The following is a 15908-nucleotide window of genomic DNA, read 5'->3' on the forward strand; positions in this document are numbered from 1 at the left end:
CCGGGTCTTCTCGCACCATCAGGAGAAACAAACTCAGCTCTGGTGGGGAAATCTTCCCTCCTGGATGTGTTCAAGGGATAAATCTGGAAGGATTTATCTATCAGGGGTTGAAATGCCAGGATAACGGAATTGGTGGTTTATAAGTAATTAGAGTTGTTAAAAAAATTAATTGAGCTAAGAAGGGAATGAAATCTGCATTAAAAACTTGGATGGGGGTTTGGAGCAGCCTGGGATAGTGGAAAATGTGGATTGGGGGTGGAATGAGAAGAGTTTTAGGGTCCCTTCCTGCTCAAATGAGTCTGGGATGATTCCATGACTGAGTTCAAAGCCATTTCTCTATTTTTTTGCATAAAATCAGCATAAAATGCTTTAAAGCCACCAAGACTTTCTGCAGGGGGGATTTGCAGAGTGCAGAGCAGGGAAAGAGGACAGGAGGAAATGAGGAGCCTCCAGTGTCCCCCATCCAAGCCAGGCTGGGATTTCAGGGATTCCAGGTCACCCCACAGCACCAGGTCCTTGCAGTGCCCTAAAAACCCCAAAATTGACTTTTTCCTTGGGATTGTGGCTGTCAATCCCAGATTTATGGCATCAAAACACTGAAACACCTCGAGGAAAAATGACAGCAAAACCCCAAGGTGTCACTTCTCTGCTGTCCCTTAAAGCCCCGCTGAAGTGTGGGCTTGGCTCCCACTTCTGTAGGGACAGGACTCATCCCGAGCAACATCGAGACCCCTTAACCTCAACCCCGCACACGAGCGGCCTCATTGTCCCACTAGGGCCACGGGGAGGTGACAATTCCCTGCCACTCCCAGCACTGGATCCGTGCTCACCCATGCAGGGATTCCCAGATGAGGTTTCCCCGCTGGCCCAGATCCTCGGGGATGTGCCCCGGAGGAATCCCAGGATGAGCCGAGTGCTGCTGGGTTTAAACGCCCACGAAAATTCCCTAAAAATGTTGGGAACCCTGGGAAGAATCGATCCAGCCTTAGGCTGAGGTTTGTTCGTGCTTAGGCTGAGACCAAAGTGTTCGCTTCAGGTTTATGTCATGATTTTGAAAGGGTTCTGAAAGGTTTTTGTAAGGATTTTGTGAGGATTTTGAAAGGCTTTTTTATGATTTTTGCGGGGCTTCTGTAAGGTTTTTGTGAGGATTTTGTAAGGTTTTTAAAGGTTTTTACGATGCTTGTGTGTTTTCATGAGGTTTCACAATGTTTTTGTAAGGTCTTTTTTATTAATTTCGTAAGGATTTGTGAGGTTTTTGTAAGGATTTCGTGACATCTTTTGTGAGGTGTTTGTAGGGCTTTCGAAGCTTTTTGTGAAGTTTTTATGATGTTTATGTGTTTTTATGACATTTTATACAGTTTTTGTACAGTTTTTTAAATTTTTGAGGTTTTACAAGGTTTCGGGACAGTTTCTTAATGGTTTTTTGAGGCTTTATAAGGCTTTTCTACCATTTTGTTACGTTTTTTTGAGGTTTTGTAGGGTTTTTGTAGGGTTTCTGTCAGGTTTTCGAGATTTTCACCAGCTTTGACCTCTGAGCCTGGCCTAACCCCACTAAAGACTAACTCGTGTTCTAACCTGTCCCCCAGCCGCCAATGGATCGTCCATATGGGACATCAGAGCCATGGCAAACAGTAACTGGGCAAACATCACCTGGAGCCACAATTTCTCGGCAGGAACTGACTTTGTGGTTAAGTATATCACCAGTAAGCATCAGATCGCGTGGGGACTCTACGGGGTGGCTCTGCCCTTAGAGATCCTGCCAGCTCCCGCCCTTTCCTTGGATTTAATTCCATGATTCCATGGCCAGCTTGGAAAAAAAAAAAAACAAAAACCCAGAGGGGGGAAAAACACGGTGGTTGTGGCGGTTGGGGTGGATCAGAGGTGGTTCTCCAGGGGTTCCCTCTCCGTGCGCCGACGGCCGTGGGGTTTGATGATCTTTGGGAATGTCGAGGTCAATGGGAGGAGATGGAGAAAACAGGGAGGAAAATGAAATTGATGGGAATTTGGAAGACGGGATTCCTGAACCTGGAGTTGGCAGAATCCTCTAAGATCCCAAACCTCCTCCTCGGTGCTCCTTAGCGTTGTACGGCTCCGTCCCGGGCTGGAAGCAGAGCCGGGGTCTCTGGGCTTGGTGCCGGTTTAGGGAGAGGTTTTTGTCTTGTTGGTTGGTTTGGGGTTTCTGGAGAGGCAGTGCCGGCTGCTGCTCATCCCTGAGTTTATTTCCCAGCCCTCGCGTCCGCTGCTGTGCTGGTGTCTGGAATCCCTGAAAATTGTAATTCCAGGCAGGAACCCCTCCTGCCATTCCAGCTTCCCTTAGGAGATGACCTTGAATCGTCCTTGAAACAATTCCCTGTGCAAAGCAGTGCCTGGCCTCCAAAATTCCCATATTTCGGGATATGCATGAGCTTGCCAGGCCCTAAATCCCAAATATCCCAGCTCCCAACCCACCCCTGTATTTTCCCAGTCACTGGGAAGCACAAGGAGCAAGCCCAGGTGCTGAATCCATGCAGCAGCATCAATCCCTTGGGATTCTCTCTCCAGAATTTGGCTGAGGGAGGAAATATTGAAGATTTCAGCCCTTTCTGGACAGCTGTGGTAGTCCACCCCTTTTTGGTGGCATTGGAAGGAACAAAACCTCAAAGCCACAATTCTCAGTGGGTAACGACCCCAGCAGCTCCTTGTCCCCAGGGCAGTGACCCCAGTCCAGCAGTTCCTTGGCTCAGGGAAAGATCCCAAGTCAGCAGCTCCTTGTCCCCAGAATAATGACCCCAAATCAGCAGCACCTTGTCCCCAGGGCCACATTATTCCCACTCAATCCCAGGGATTTCACAGCACCTTGTCTGCAATATCACGACCCCAAACCAGCAGTTCCCTGGCTCAGGAAATGACCCCAAACCAGCAGCTCCTTGGCTCAGTACCAACCCCAAACAGCAGCTCCTTGGCTTTGGCATCAACCTCAAACCAGAGGTTCCTTGGCTCAGGAAATGACCCCAAACCAGCAGCTCCTTGTCCCCAGGGTAGTGACCCCAAACCAACAGCTCTTTGTCTCGATACTGACCCCAAACCAGCAGCTCCTTGTCCCCAGGGTAGTGACCCCAAACCAGCAGCTCCTTGGCTTTGGCATCAACCTCAAACCAGATGTTCCTTGGCTTGGGAAATGACCCCAAGCCAGAAGTTCCTTGTCTCAATACTGACCCCAAACCAGCAGCTCCTTGGCTCAGGAAATTACCCCAAACCAGCAGCTCCTTGTCTCAATACTGACCCCAAACCAGCAGCTCCTTGTCTCAGTACCAACCCCAAACCAGCAGCTCCTTGTGTCAGTACCGACCCCAAACAGCAGCTCCCTGCCCCGGGAGCCGTGTCACTCCTGGCCAGCCCCAGGGCCAGCCCCGCGCCTGGGCCGCAGTGTCCCCGGTGTCCCCGCGGGGTGTCCGGGCAGGGTTTGATGTGCGGTTTCTGTTCCCCAGGTAACAAGACAGAGAAATCAATCCCCGTTAAGGCTCAGGGCCCGTCCTCGGTGCAGCTGGCGGATCTGACGCCGGGGATGATGTACAAGCTGTGGGTGTTCCCCATATGGTCCCACCCCAGCGAGCACTCGTACATTACCTTTACCACCAGCTCAGGTGAGACAGGCGTCGGCCGCGTGTCCCCAGAGTGTCCCCAGCGTGTCCCCAGCATGGCCCCGGCATGGCCCCGCCATCCCCATGGTGCTTTGGCCATGGCTGCATGGAAATCCCTCATCCCACCGCCCTCAACTCAGGGATTGCTTGGCGTTGCATGGAGGATGAGTATCCCAGGAAGGGACGGAGATCCCTTTGAATGGGGATCCCTTTGAATGGGGATCCCTTTGAATGGGGATCCCTTTGGATGGGGATCCCTTTGGATGGGCATCCCTCATGATGGCGATCCTCTGGATGGGGATCATCTGGATGGGGATCTTTTGGATGGGGATGCTTCAGATGGGGATCCCTCGTCATGGGGATCCTTTGGATGAGGATTCCTTGGTCTAGGGATCCTTGGGATGGGGATTCCTTGGAATGAAGGAAAGGGAGGAGAGCGCATTCACGTTGTCACAGCCTCTGCTTGCGGCCCCTTGGTGCCCATTGGGACTCTGGGGGACAGTGAGGTGTCACTGATGGGACGCAGTGGGAGTGGGAATGTGGTGTTGGCACAGGAGTGTCCCTAGAGATTTCCATACTCCTGGGACATTTCCTCTGGCACTTTGTGTGGAATTTTCCAGGCTTTGTCTCCGTGTGGTTTCCGCATTTTCCTGGTTGTGGATTCCCCCATTTCCCACCCGGCTACAGACACTCCCTCCTTTGTCCCACAGGATCTTTGTGTGTGTGTGTAAAACTCTGCTGCTGCTGAGGATTCCCAGTAAATCCAAAATCCCTAAATCCCTTTGTATCCACCCAGGGCTTTTCCTAAGGGATCTGCGCACAGCTCCTGTCAATTCCACTCTGCTGGAATTCCACGGAGCAGGAAATACTGCAGCAGCCTCCCTGAGAGTGTCCTAGGTAGAGGTGGGGATTTCCAAGGAATTAAAACGGTTTTGCTCGGCTCCAGCTGTGGGACGGGAAGCTCTGGCAATTTCCAGGCCCTGCCAGGAATGGCAGAAGGGAAATGGGAATCTCAAAGAGACAGAGCTGTGGGAATTGGGGAGCACAGCTCCCCACACCCCCTGTGCGCAGCCAAAATGGTCAGAAAATCTGGAATATCAGTGGGTAACTCCCAGTGGCTGCTGGTGTTCCATGGAATTAACATTGGAAAAGCCTCTGCCACCATCGAATCCCACCATTCCCTGGCACTGCCAAGGCCACCATGTCCCCAGGTGCCACATCCAGGTGGTTCTGGAGTGTCCAACCCTGCTCAATGCTGATATCCCAAACTGTCCCCAGACTGCTCCAGGACTGAGCAAATCCATGGCACAGCAGCCCCTGGAATATTCTGGTCCCATTAGAGCTGATTTTGGACCCAGATCCCTCCCAGCACAGCCCCAGTTTTGAGTTAAATCCCCGATTTTGTTTCCAGATCTTTCCCTCAGTCCAAAATCTCCGTCAGCTCCCTCCCTCCCATGGGAGTTATCCCTATGGATAACAATTTTATCCCTCTGAATAACCATTTTATCCCTCTGGAAAACCAATCCCAACCTGGACCCGCCTCTTTTCCTTCCTCCCCTGCTTTCCCCCCCATTTGGGATCCGTGGGGTGATGGAGGTGACAGCAAGTGGCCGGGCATCATTAAAAAAACAGCAAAAAAAAAGGCACAATATCCTTGGCCAATTCCTGCTGGGAAGACTGCATATATTTTCCATAATTGAGAGGTTCCTACTGATATTTTCATGGAGAATAAGGGATGGAGCCACCTTTATCCCTGGGATTGAGGCTGGTGCTGACCTGAGCCCGGTGGGATGCACGGAGCTGTCGCCTTCCCTGCAGGAATAAACGCTCCACATCCATTTCTCTCCTGGCTGGATGCTGCTGACACAAGTGCCAGACCCCTGCTGACAATCCTGTGGCATTGGGAATGCTTTGGATAAAAAGGAACTGAGCAGTTTTAGGGGTTTTTGGGGTTTTTTTTTTTTCATATCTTGTAAATTATTGTTCCAAAGGTTTCTTCAGGCTGAGGGCAGATAAATAAGAAATACTCCCCTGCAGGAGGCTGAGCTCTGATTTCATTCCTGATTAACTGGCAGCTCATTAAGCCAAAAAAAAATTCCTCCCAGGAGCAAAGGGCACTTGGAAATGACAAAAATAGCGGAGCAGAGAAGGAGGGCTGCTAAATTTTAAATAGATAAATACATAAATGGGTTTCTTAGCTTGTCCAAACACTGGGAAGAGTGTCCAGGGAAGGGTTTGGAACTGGGAAGGGTTTGAAGAGTCCTGAGGGAGCTGGGCAGGGTTTGGAGAGTCCTGAGGGAGCTGGGCAGGGGCTCAGCCTGGAGCAAAGGAGGCTCAGGGGGAATTTCTGGCTCTGCACAACTCCCTGCCAGGAGGGGACAGCCGGGGGGATTTGGGATCTTATCCCAGGGAACAGGGACAGGAGGAGAGGGAACGGCCTCAGGCTGGGCTGGGGAGGCTCAGGTTGGACACCAGCAGGAATTTCCTCATGGGAAGGGCTGGAAGGGGCTGCCCAGGGGGGTTTGGAGCGCCCATCCCTGGAGGTGTCACCTGGAGGTGGCACTGAGTGCTCAGGGTGGGGATCGGGCACAGCCTGGACTCGATGATCCCACAGGGATTTTCCAGCCTCAGTGATCCTGAGATTCTGGGAATAGGATCACACAGGGCTGGAGCCAGAGGGGACTTTTCACACCCAAAGATCTCTTTTGCAATCCAGGAAAAAACTCGGTGGAGCTGAGCTCTGCTCCTGACACGTCAATGATGACTCTGAGCTAACGAATATTCTGCCACGAAATTATCATTAATTATTTTTTAAAAAGGCTCTGCAGCTGCAATTCCAATCAGGACCTGTCATATTCTGCAGCTTCTTTCCATTTTCCCTCGAGGTTGGCCTCACCTTAAAGCAAAATCACAAAATCCCCTGGGACAGCCACAGGCTTCAAACCTTCCTTCCTGACAGTCCCTCGTTTACTCCAAATCCATCTTTGCAGGGACTTTGATTTGGTCCTCAAGTGTTGCTTTTTTGGGAAGGGTGGATTTATCCCCCCTTTTTTGGGAAGGATGGATTTATCCCCCCCTTTTTTAGGAAGGATGGATTTATCCCCCCTTTTTTTAGGAAGGGTGGATTTATCCCCCCTTTTTAGCAAGGATGGATTTATCCCCCTTTTTTAGCAAGGATGGATTTATCACCCTTTTTATGCTCCCATCCTCCTGTGAGATCTCCTTGGGACTCAGGGTTTAAAATCCTCCTTTCCAAACCCAGCTCCAACCCCCATCCCACCTCTCAGGCTTCTCTGGAATTTCGTATTTTGAAGACCTCCTTGTTTCTCCCTGGAAAAATCCCGTCCCATCGCCGTTCATGGAATTTTTCCCTCTCCAAGCTTTCCAGCAGAGCTTCCTTCCCCTTCCCTTCCCCGGCACTCGGATTTTTGAATCCATTTCTTTGTCATCAGCTCATTCTCCCCATCTAAATGCACATCCTTGAGGATTCCGGGATTCAGGCTGGGATTGAGGAAATGTGGGATTTGACAGTGTTGGAGTCAGAGGAACCATCAGGCAGCTCCTTCCCCTCTCAGTGCTGCCCAAAAATCCACAAAACATTCCGGGTTCAGCATCACTTCCTGACCAGAGATTCTCCTTCATGTCATTCTCCTCTTTAATCTGAATTTCCTTGTCATGGTTCACCTGCAATTCCCTGCATTTCATCCCCAGGAAAGCGCTTCTCCTCTTGGCCTCAGTTCCAATGGAACAAGCACAGTTTGATCCCCTGAATTTTGTGGGTTTGGAATTTTTCCAAATCCAACCCATTTTTCCCTTTGCTGCCTCTCTTCCAAGATCCTTCCTCTCTGAACACATTAAGGGAGGGCTGCTCCCTGCTTTCTTTATCCCTCTTTCTCCTCACCAGATTTTCAGGAATTTTCAGGATCTCCTGCCCATCTCCATTCCCAACCCCATCCCAGCCACCCTGGTTCTCCCACATTCCCACGGGGAACGCCTCGGTTTTCCCTCAGCTTGGATAAACCCAGCCCCTCCGCCCTGCTGAAGGTTATTTTCTCCTCTGCCTCGCTGAATTCCAAGGAGAGGCTGGAAAAGGCAGCCTTGGAGCTATTTTTAGGCCATGGATTTGTCTGTCTGACCGTGTGGGAGAGCCACGAGCCGGGAGTCGGGGAATGGCAGGGAGGACACAGGAGCTGGAGGATGGGAACGGGCTTGGAATTAATCCTATAAACAGGCAGGAGCCTTGGGAAGGAGCTGGAAGCGGGAATTTGCTCCAGGAGAAAACACTCGGAGCTATCAGGGCCCTCTGTGCTCCAGTTCATCCCAGTTCATCCCAGTTCATCCCAGTTCAAGGTTGCCAATGAACCCCCTGGGCTCAGCGATTCCCTGATCCACTGGGGCTGCCCAAAATCCCTGGACGCCAGGGTTGGATCCGTGGCATTTCAAGGAATTCCCACCTGTTCCCAGATCTTGGGGCGCTTCCACCAGGCCCTCCCAGCCCTGAGACCCTTGGTCACCACCAGAAGCAGCAGGAGCTGGGTGGTGGTGGCAGAAGAGCCACCTCTGTCACCTCTGCAGGGACACCAGTTCATCCCAGTTCATCCCAGTTCATCCCAGTTCATCCACATTCATCCCAGTTCATCCCAGTTCAAGGCTTCCAATGAACCCTCAGAACTCAGCAATTCCCTGATCCAGCGGTGCTGCCCAAAATCCCTGGGCAGCAGGACTTGGGAATGTTCCTCTTGGATCTTCCTGCACCCAGGGCCGTTTTCAGATGCAGCAAATTCCATCAAATTCCTTCTCCAGCTTCCTTTGCCCTTTTTTTTTTTTGCAATTCCCTTTTCCCGGATTTTCCTTTCTGTTGGGCCCCTTCACTGTTTGTGGTTCCTGATAAAGCTGATTTTATTTTCCACCATAAAAGGAAAAACAAACCATGAAAAAACATCACCAAAAAGATACCGAAAGCCCACCAAAATACACCCAAAAGCCCCCAAAAAACACAGAAAAGAAATAATCAAAAAACACCAATAAAACACCAAAACCAACCAAAACATTGTGGAAAAACCACCAAAAACTCCACAAAAACCCCAAAGAAACACCAAGAGAACACCACAAAATCCCACCAAAAAATGACCAATAAAGCATCAAAAACCACCAAGAAAACACCAGAAAATCCCACAAAAACCCACCAATAAAGCCCCAAAAACCACCAAGAAACCACCAAAAAACACCAAAAACCAACAAATCCCCGCGATGCAACCTCAAGCACACACCCAGACGCACCCAAACTAAAGAAAATTCCTGAACCAGCGCCCTGAATTCCTCTTCCTGCGTTCCTTGCACGGTTTGCTCCATCCCTTAGGAATATTTTCCCCCTTTTTTCCCGCAGCCTACACCAAGAACCAAGTGGACATCGCCACGCAGGGCTGGTTCATCGGCCTCATGTGCGCCATCGCCCTCCTGGTGCTCATCCTCCTCATCGTCTGCTTCATCAAGAGGAGCCGCGGCGGGAAGTACCCAGGTGAGCATGGGAATGGCCATTCCCAGAATTTCAGTCGGTCTGGGTTTTCTTGGGGGTCATCCCGTGGTGGGGAATACCCAGGTGAGAGCTTGGAATGGCCATTCCCAAGGGTTAAACAGGGCCTGGATCCTTGGGGATCATCCAGTGGTGGTGGAGAATATCCTGGTGAGAGTGGGAATGGGAAATCCCAAAATGTAAATGGGTGTGGCATCATCCAGTGGTGGGGAATATCCAGGTGAGAGCTTGGAATGGGAAATCCCGAAACTTAAACAGGTGTGGCATCATCCAGTGGTGAATATCCAGGTGAGAGCTTGGAATGGCCATTCCCAAGGGTTAAACAGGGCCTGGATCCTTGGGGATCATCCAGTGGTGGTGGAGAATATCCTGGTGAGAGTGGGAATGGGAAATCCCAAAATTTAAACAGGTGTGGCATCATCCAGTGGTGGTGAATATCCAGGTGAGAGCTTGGAATGGCCATTCCCAAGGGTTAAACAAAGGGCCTGGATCCTTGGGGATCATCCAGTTGTGGAGAATATCCTGGTGAGAGTGGGAATGGGAAATCCCAAAATTTAAATGGGTGTGTCATAATCCAGTGGTGGGGAATATCCAGGTGAGAGTGGGAATGACCATTCCCAAGGGTTAAACAGGTCCAAGATCCTTGGGGATCATCCAGTGGTGGAGAATATCCTGGTGAGAGCTTGGAATGGGAAATCCCAAAATTTAAATGGGTGTGGCATCATCCAGTGGTGGGGAATATCCAGGTGAGAGCTTGGAATGGCCATTCCCAAGGTTTCAGCAGGTCCAGGATTCTGAGGGTGAAGCCAGAGGTGGGGAATATCCAAGTGAGAGCTTGGAATGGCCATTCCCAAGAGCTAAACTGGTCCAAGACCTTTGCGGATTGTCCAGTGGTGGAGAATATCCAGGTAAAAGTGGGAATGGGAAATCCCAAAATTTAAACGGGTGTGTCATAATCCAGTGGTGGAGAATATCCAGGTAAAAGTGGGAATGGGAAATCCCAAAATGTAAATGGATGTGGCATCATCCAGTGGTGGGGAATATCCAGGTGAGAGCTTGGACTGGCCATTCCTGAGGGTTAAACAGGTCCAAGGTTCTTGGGAATCATCCAGTCCTGGGAAATATCCAGGTGAGAGGTGGGAATGGCCATTCCCAAGGGTTAAACAGGTCCAAGATCCTTGGGGATCATCCAGTCCTGGGAAATACCCAGGTGAGGGCAATCCCTTTGTAACCCTTTTTAAACCCCTCACAAACCCTTCGCAGACCCTTTTCTTTCACTTTACAAACCCTTTGCAACCCCTTTGTAACCCCTTTGTAACCCTTTTGTAACCCCTTGTAACCCCTTCGTAACCCCTTTGTAACCCTTTCCGAGCTCTCCCCGGGTGCAGTTTTCACCTCTCCGAGCTCCTCCCCCTCAGGGACCCCTCCCAGGACCCTTCCCCAGCTCCTCCCCATTCCCAGACCCTTCAGTCCTCACTGGTTTAACTGGGGTGGGGGCTCTGCTCCTTTCGCAGTGCGGGACAACAAGGACGAGCACCTCAATCCTGAGGACAAGAACGTGGAGGACGGATCCTTCGACTACAGGTAGGACCCCATGGAATGTCCGACCCCCCCCTCCCCCCCCCATCAGCCCCTCCCCCGCCATCACAGCCCCCTCCCCCACCCTGTGGTGCCACAGATCCCCCCCGGAACGATCCCTGTGTCCCCCCCCCTTTCCTCCTCCTGCCGCCTTCCCGCTGTAATTCCCGAAGGAAACGACTCCAGGCGCTGCCAGGCTGTGGGGTTCCACCTCCTCTTCCTGGGATTCTGGGATCAGGGACCTTGGACAGCTCCCAGCAGGAGTAAACCAACCTTAACGGAACTTCTGACACATAAAATCCCCCAAAATCACCCCAAAAACCCGGAGTCCGTAGCAGCCTGGCCTGAGGGTATTTCTGGAGTATCCTAAAGGAGAAACGTCCAAAGTTCTGTTGGGATCAGGCTGGGCAGAGCTGGGATTCTGGGATCAGCTCCCCAGGACAAGCCCCCATCAGGAGCAGAGCAACATTAATGGAACTTCTGACACAAAAAAATCCCAAAAATCACCCCAAAATCCCAAACTTTGTGGCAGCCTGAGGGTATTTCTGAAGCACCCTAAGGAGGATCCGTGGGAGAAATGCCCAAAATTCCATTGGGGTCAGGCTGAGCAGAACTGGGATTCTGGGATCAGCTCCCACCAGGAGCAGAACAACCTTAATAGAACTCCTGGCAAGCAAAACCCCCCAAACCACCCCAAACCCCCCAATTTTGTAGCAGCCTGAGGGTATTTCTGCAGTCTCACCCCATAGCTCAGCCCCTTAATGTCCTTCCCATAAAGGAACATCCATGGGAGAAATGCCCCAAACTCTGTAGGGATCAGCCCTGGAAGCAGGAAAGGGGAATGATTTGGGGTCTGCCTGTGCTCCAGCCCCATAAAATCCCTCAAAACCCCCTGAGGGCTCCAGCAGGGATTGAGACAGAACCTCCCCGACTGCCCCGGCTCCATCCCGCTCTTTGCACGCAAATGTCACCCCTAAAGAGCAGCAGAGCCTTTTTCCCTCCAGGAAAACTCCTGGGATGTGTCAGAAAGGGACAGGAGCTTCCCAAGCATTCCCAGTTCTCTGCAATCCAGGTTCTGCTGTCAGGGCTCACCCAGCAGCTGAGGGGATTTGGGACATTTTAATTCCAATTCTTTAAAGAATTAAAATTCCTTTTTCCACCTGAGCTGGAGCCAAAACCCGGTGGGAATTTTTCCTCCTCCTTTCAACCAGGGGTTGATTTTAATCCCATGTTATTCCCAGCATGGGAAGAATGGGTTTGGGATTCAGGAAGGGAAGGAGTAAGAACGGATTCTGCCAGAGGATTTAGGGGAAATAAATGAATCAGGAACAGAAATGGAACAGAACCAGGGATTGCATTAATTTCATCAGAGGCACAGAAACTCCATTTCAGAGGGATTTTTTTATTCCAGAGGATTTCATGAAGCTCCCCAGAGTCCAAAAAAACATGGAATGCAAGCAGGATGTTGTAGGGAAAGGCTGACATCCCGAAATGTCCTAAACAACACCCAGGGCCAACACCTTCCTCCCCTCCCTGCCACTCAGTGCTTCCAGGGGTGGCCAAAAACTCCTCCTGTGAATTTTTGGGATGCTCCCTTCGGATTCCAGGCTGGGACAGGGAAAACAGCAGAGGAGGAAGGAGCCCAGCCTGGTCCTGCTGCAGGTTTTGGGGCCAAGGCAGGATTTTATGGAGCACTCCTGGCATGGGAATGAGCCATAACCAGGACAGAGCCTGGCCCCAAATGGTGATTCCAGGCAGGAAAGGGAGCTTTGTGCTTCCCAGATTTGTGGGGTGGTTTGTGGGAAGCCTGAACCCCCCATTCCCACAGGGATTCCCACAGGGATTCCCACAGGGATTCCCACAGGCCGAGCTTCTGGCAGCACTCCCGGATTTCCCAGCTCTGCTTTTCCAGAGCCCACAGAGGGAGATCACATCCACCATTCCTGAGGCAAATCCATGGCCAGGCACCTTCCCACTCCAAAGGGAACACAAACTCTTGGAATGGCTGGCAGAAATCCCCTGGCACCGTCCAAGGGCCGTGTCCTTCCGGGCAAGGGGAAGGATTGGGGTGAATCCTTTATCCTTCTGCTCAGCTGGAGCTCTGGCTTTTATGGACAACCCCATTCCCAAAATTTCCGAAGGGAAAGGCAGGAGCCAGTGGAAGAACAATAAAAGGAGGACAGTAAAACTCTGGGATGGAGTCCATGGAGTATTATGGACTAAATAAAGGGGGGGAAAAACCCAATCTAATAAGAATGATAAAAAATAAATCCTACAACCCAAAACCCCCCCCCCAGCTTTGCCCCCTCCTCCTGAGGAACACCAGGATTGCTGGGAGAATTCCAGGAGGTTTCCCTCCGGGAGGCAGAAGGGAAGGTGAAGCCTGGAGCTGCTGGCTGATGGAGCTCGGGGCTGATTGCGGGGCCGGGCTCCGGGAGGGGCAGCGTTTAGGATTTCAGGGAAGGGCAGGAACTGAGCCCATCCCGGCTCCCGCCCCCTCCTCCCCATGGCATGGCTGCTGTGCCCTCGTCACCCTCACGTGCCCAGCGCCCCGTGCATGCCACTCTCCGTGCTCCTCATCCCAAAATCCCGTCACATCTCTGCTCCAATCCCGGGATAATGGTGTTCCCAAGCAGGGAAGCTCCTTCCCAGGCCAGGACCATTATCCATGGACAATGTTCCATGCCAGCACCGGTGCCTCATTATACCAAATGTTCCGTGCTGCCCCTGGGGAGGCGGCTGGAAGCTCCTGGATGCCAGGAAAGGGGATTTAGGGTCCGGATTCCCAGTCAGGATTCCCAGGAAAAGGGCACGTGTGACACAGTGCAGGCAGTGCCACTTGAGGAGGGGACATCTGAGCAGGCACAGAACTGTCCCGGGAGCCTCGTGAGGGAGGAAGGCTCTGGAAAAGCTCTGGGAAGTTGCAGGTTTATCCATAGGGCCATTCCAAGGAATCCCAGCAGGACCCTGGGGTGAACCCAGCCACCCCTGTCCTCCTGCACGCGGCTCCCCAGAGCCACCACTGTCCCCTGGACACCACCCAGCCCTTCTTGGATGGCCCTTTCCATGCTGGGACGGCTTCCAAGGAGGCTGATCCCGCCTGGAACGGCTCTCCCGGCTCCATTTGGTATAACGAGGCGACAATTCCTGTTTTTTTTTTATTTTTTGGGTCGTAGCACTGCCCCTGTGAATGCAGAACCTCCTCATTTCTCTCTCTGATCAGGCTCTTTCTGCTTCTCTCTGTTTTATTCCCATTCCTTCTCCTCCTTTTCACCTGGTCTATCCACATGGACCGTGAAGGTCTCTTGAAAGGTAGGACCTCGTGCTGCCAGAAGTCCGGCACATTCTGCTTTTTTGGGAATTTTATTTTCCTTCCTTCCTTCCTCCTGTTGATTTCTTCACGGCCAAAACTCCCCTGTCCCCCTTCCCACATCCCCGCCTAACACATTAAACAAAATCCCTCTAATTCCCGCTGCCCTCGGGGCTTCTGGAGACTCAGATCCTGCTTGGAGTTGCTCCATGGGCTGGGTGTACCCCCAAATCCAGCCAGGCCCCCCAGCTCCAGCTGCTGATCCCTCCTGGTGGAGCAGGACTGAACTGGGGAATGCACGTGGGATTTTTCAAGGAAAAAACCTGTAGATTTTCGAGGGAAAACTGGATTTTCAAGGGAAAACTGTGTTTTTTCAAGGAAAAACTGTTGTTTTCCAAGAAAAAGTGCGTCCCAGGGGATGGGGACAAGGGACATGAGCCAGAACTGCTGGATCCTGTCCAGCTGCCCACTCTTAGTCCTGAAAATCCTCCCTCCGGCTCCAGCCTCCCCTTCTTCCCGATGATTTATGGGACTCAGGAGAGCGTTTCCCACGTGGTTCCCATCTGGGCACTAACACCTGGTTCAGCTGCACTCCCAGAAATCCATTTTAACCGGGTTAGATCCCATCAGGAGCTGACGGAAAACCGCTGCTCCCTCCTAACGCACTAACGGGATAAACGGTCCTGGAGAGAGGTAAAACCAACAGGAATTCTCTGGGAATGCATTCCCAGTGGGAATTCGGTGCTGCAGCCCCTCAGTTAGGGATGATCCAGCTCCGGATTTGGCTTGAGCTGCCCCCCCAAAGTTTGGGAAGGGGCGTTGGGAATTGAGGATCTGCGTTTTGCCGCTCTCCGCGTTTTTGGGGCTTTCTAACCAGTCCTGCTTCCTCACTCAATTATTCCTCCTTTTCCCTCAAAAAAATCTGCTTCCAGAGCTAACAAATTAATTTTTTTTGTTGTTGTTGTGATGCCAAGTTAATAGGAAGTGTCAAATACTTGGGGTTTTGTTATCATGGAATTCCCAAATCGCTGATCCAAGGAAAGGCGCGGTGGGATCCCGAATTCCTCTCCCGCTTCAGGGAGCTGATGAATCCCATGGAATGAGGGAGAATTAATCCCATGGAATGAGGGAGAATTAATGCCTTGCCCTGCTCAAGAGCCCAAGCAAAGTGCAAAAAAAAACCAACAAAATCCCTAAATTTTCACCAATTTTAAGGAAAATAAAGGAATGGAGTGGAGCGAGCCTGGCAGATCCCAAGCTAAACAAAAACAACAGGAAAAAGACAGGAATGGAGGTGGGAGGACAAATATTTCAGGGATATCTTCAGGAACATGATAGAATTTGCATGAACTAAGGAACTGTTGATATAAAAATTAATTTTTATATCAATTTAGAGCAATCCACTCTCATCCTTCCCAAAATATCTCAATTTATGGGATACCAATCCCGGCCCTCCAAGGGAAAATAGCTTTTCCCTGGTTAGATTTTGGTTAAAAGGAATTCTTTAAAGTAGTATTTTTCTCTTTTGGGTCAAACTCTTTATTTTTAAGTGACTTGGCTTTTAGTGAAAAGGAGAAAAACCCAGACCAAGCAAGGAAAAACGCCCAGAAATAAACTGGGAAAGGGAAATTCCCAGGAGTTTTGGAAGCTGCACAAAACTTGGCATCCTAAAAGTGTCCCCTCGCAATGCTCCCCATTGCACGTGGTTTTTTCCAAGGAAAAACTGTGGTTTCCAAGAAAAAAACTGCATTTTTTCAAGGAAAAACTGCATTTTTTCAAGGAAAAGCTCTGTTTTCAAGAAAAAATGCGATTTTTCAAGGGGAACTGTTTTTTCAAGAAAAAACTGCTTTTTTTTTCAAGGTAAAAC

General features: G+C 50.9%; 1 protein-coding gene across 19 annotated transcripts in view; it reads left to right on the forward strand.

Annotated features, from left to right (window-relative positions):
- NFASC (neurofascin) overlaps nucleotides 1-15908 on the forward strand; it is an 86668-nt gene that overhangs the window by 63491 nt on the left and 7269 nt on the right. For 9 of the 19 annotated variants that reach the window (XM_077190619.1, XM_077190626.1, XM_077190620.1 and 6 more), the window contains 4 exons: nucleotides 1587-1703; nucleotides 3468-3623; nucleotides 9007-9138; nucleotides 10668-10737. In XM_077190619.1, coding sequence (XP_077046734.1) covers nucleotides 1587-1703; nucleotides 3468-3623; nucleotides 9007-9138; nucleotides 10668-10737 — 475 coding nt within the window. Of the gene's footprint in view, nucleotides 1-1586; nucleotides 1704-3467; nucleotides 3624-9006; nucleotides 9139-10667; nucleotides 10738-15908 lie in introns of those variants that run through there. The other 10 variants (XM_077190623.1, XM_077190628.1, XM_077190629.1 and 7 more) reach the window with 2 other exon arrangements.

This window comes from Agelaius phoeniceus, chromosome 25, assembly GCF_051311805.1.
Source record: "Agelaius phoeniceus isolate bAgePho1 chromosome 25, bAgePho1.hap1, whole genome shotgun sequence".
NCBI classification, from domain to species: Eukaryota; Metazoa; Chordata; class Aves; order Passeriformes; family Icteridae; genus Agelaius; species Agelaius phoeniceus.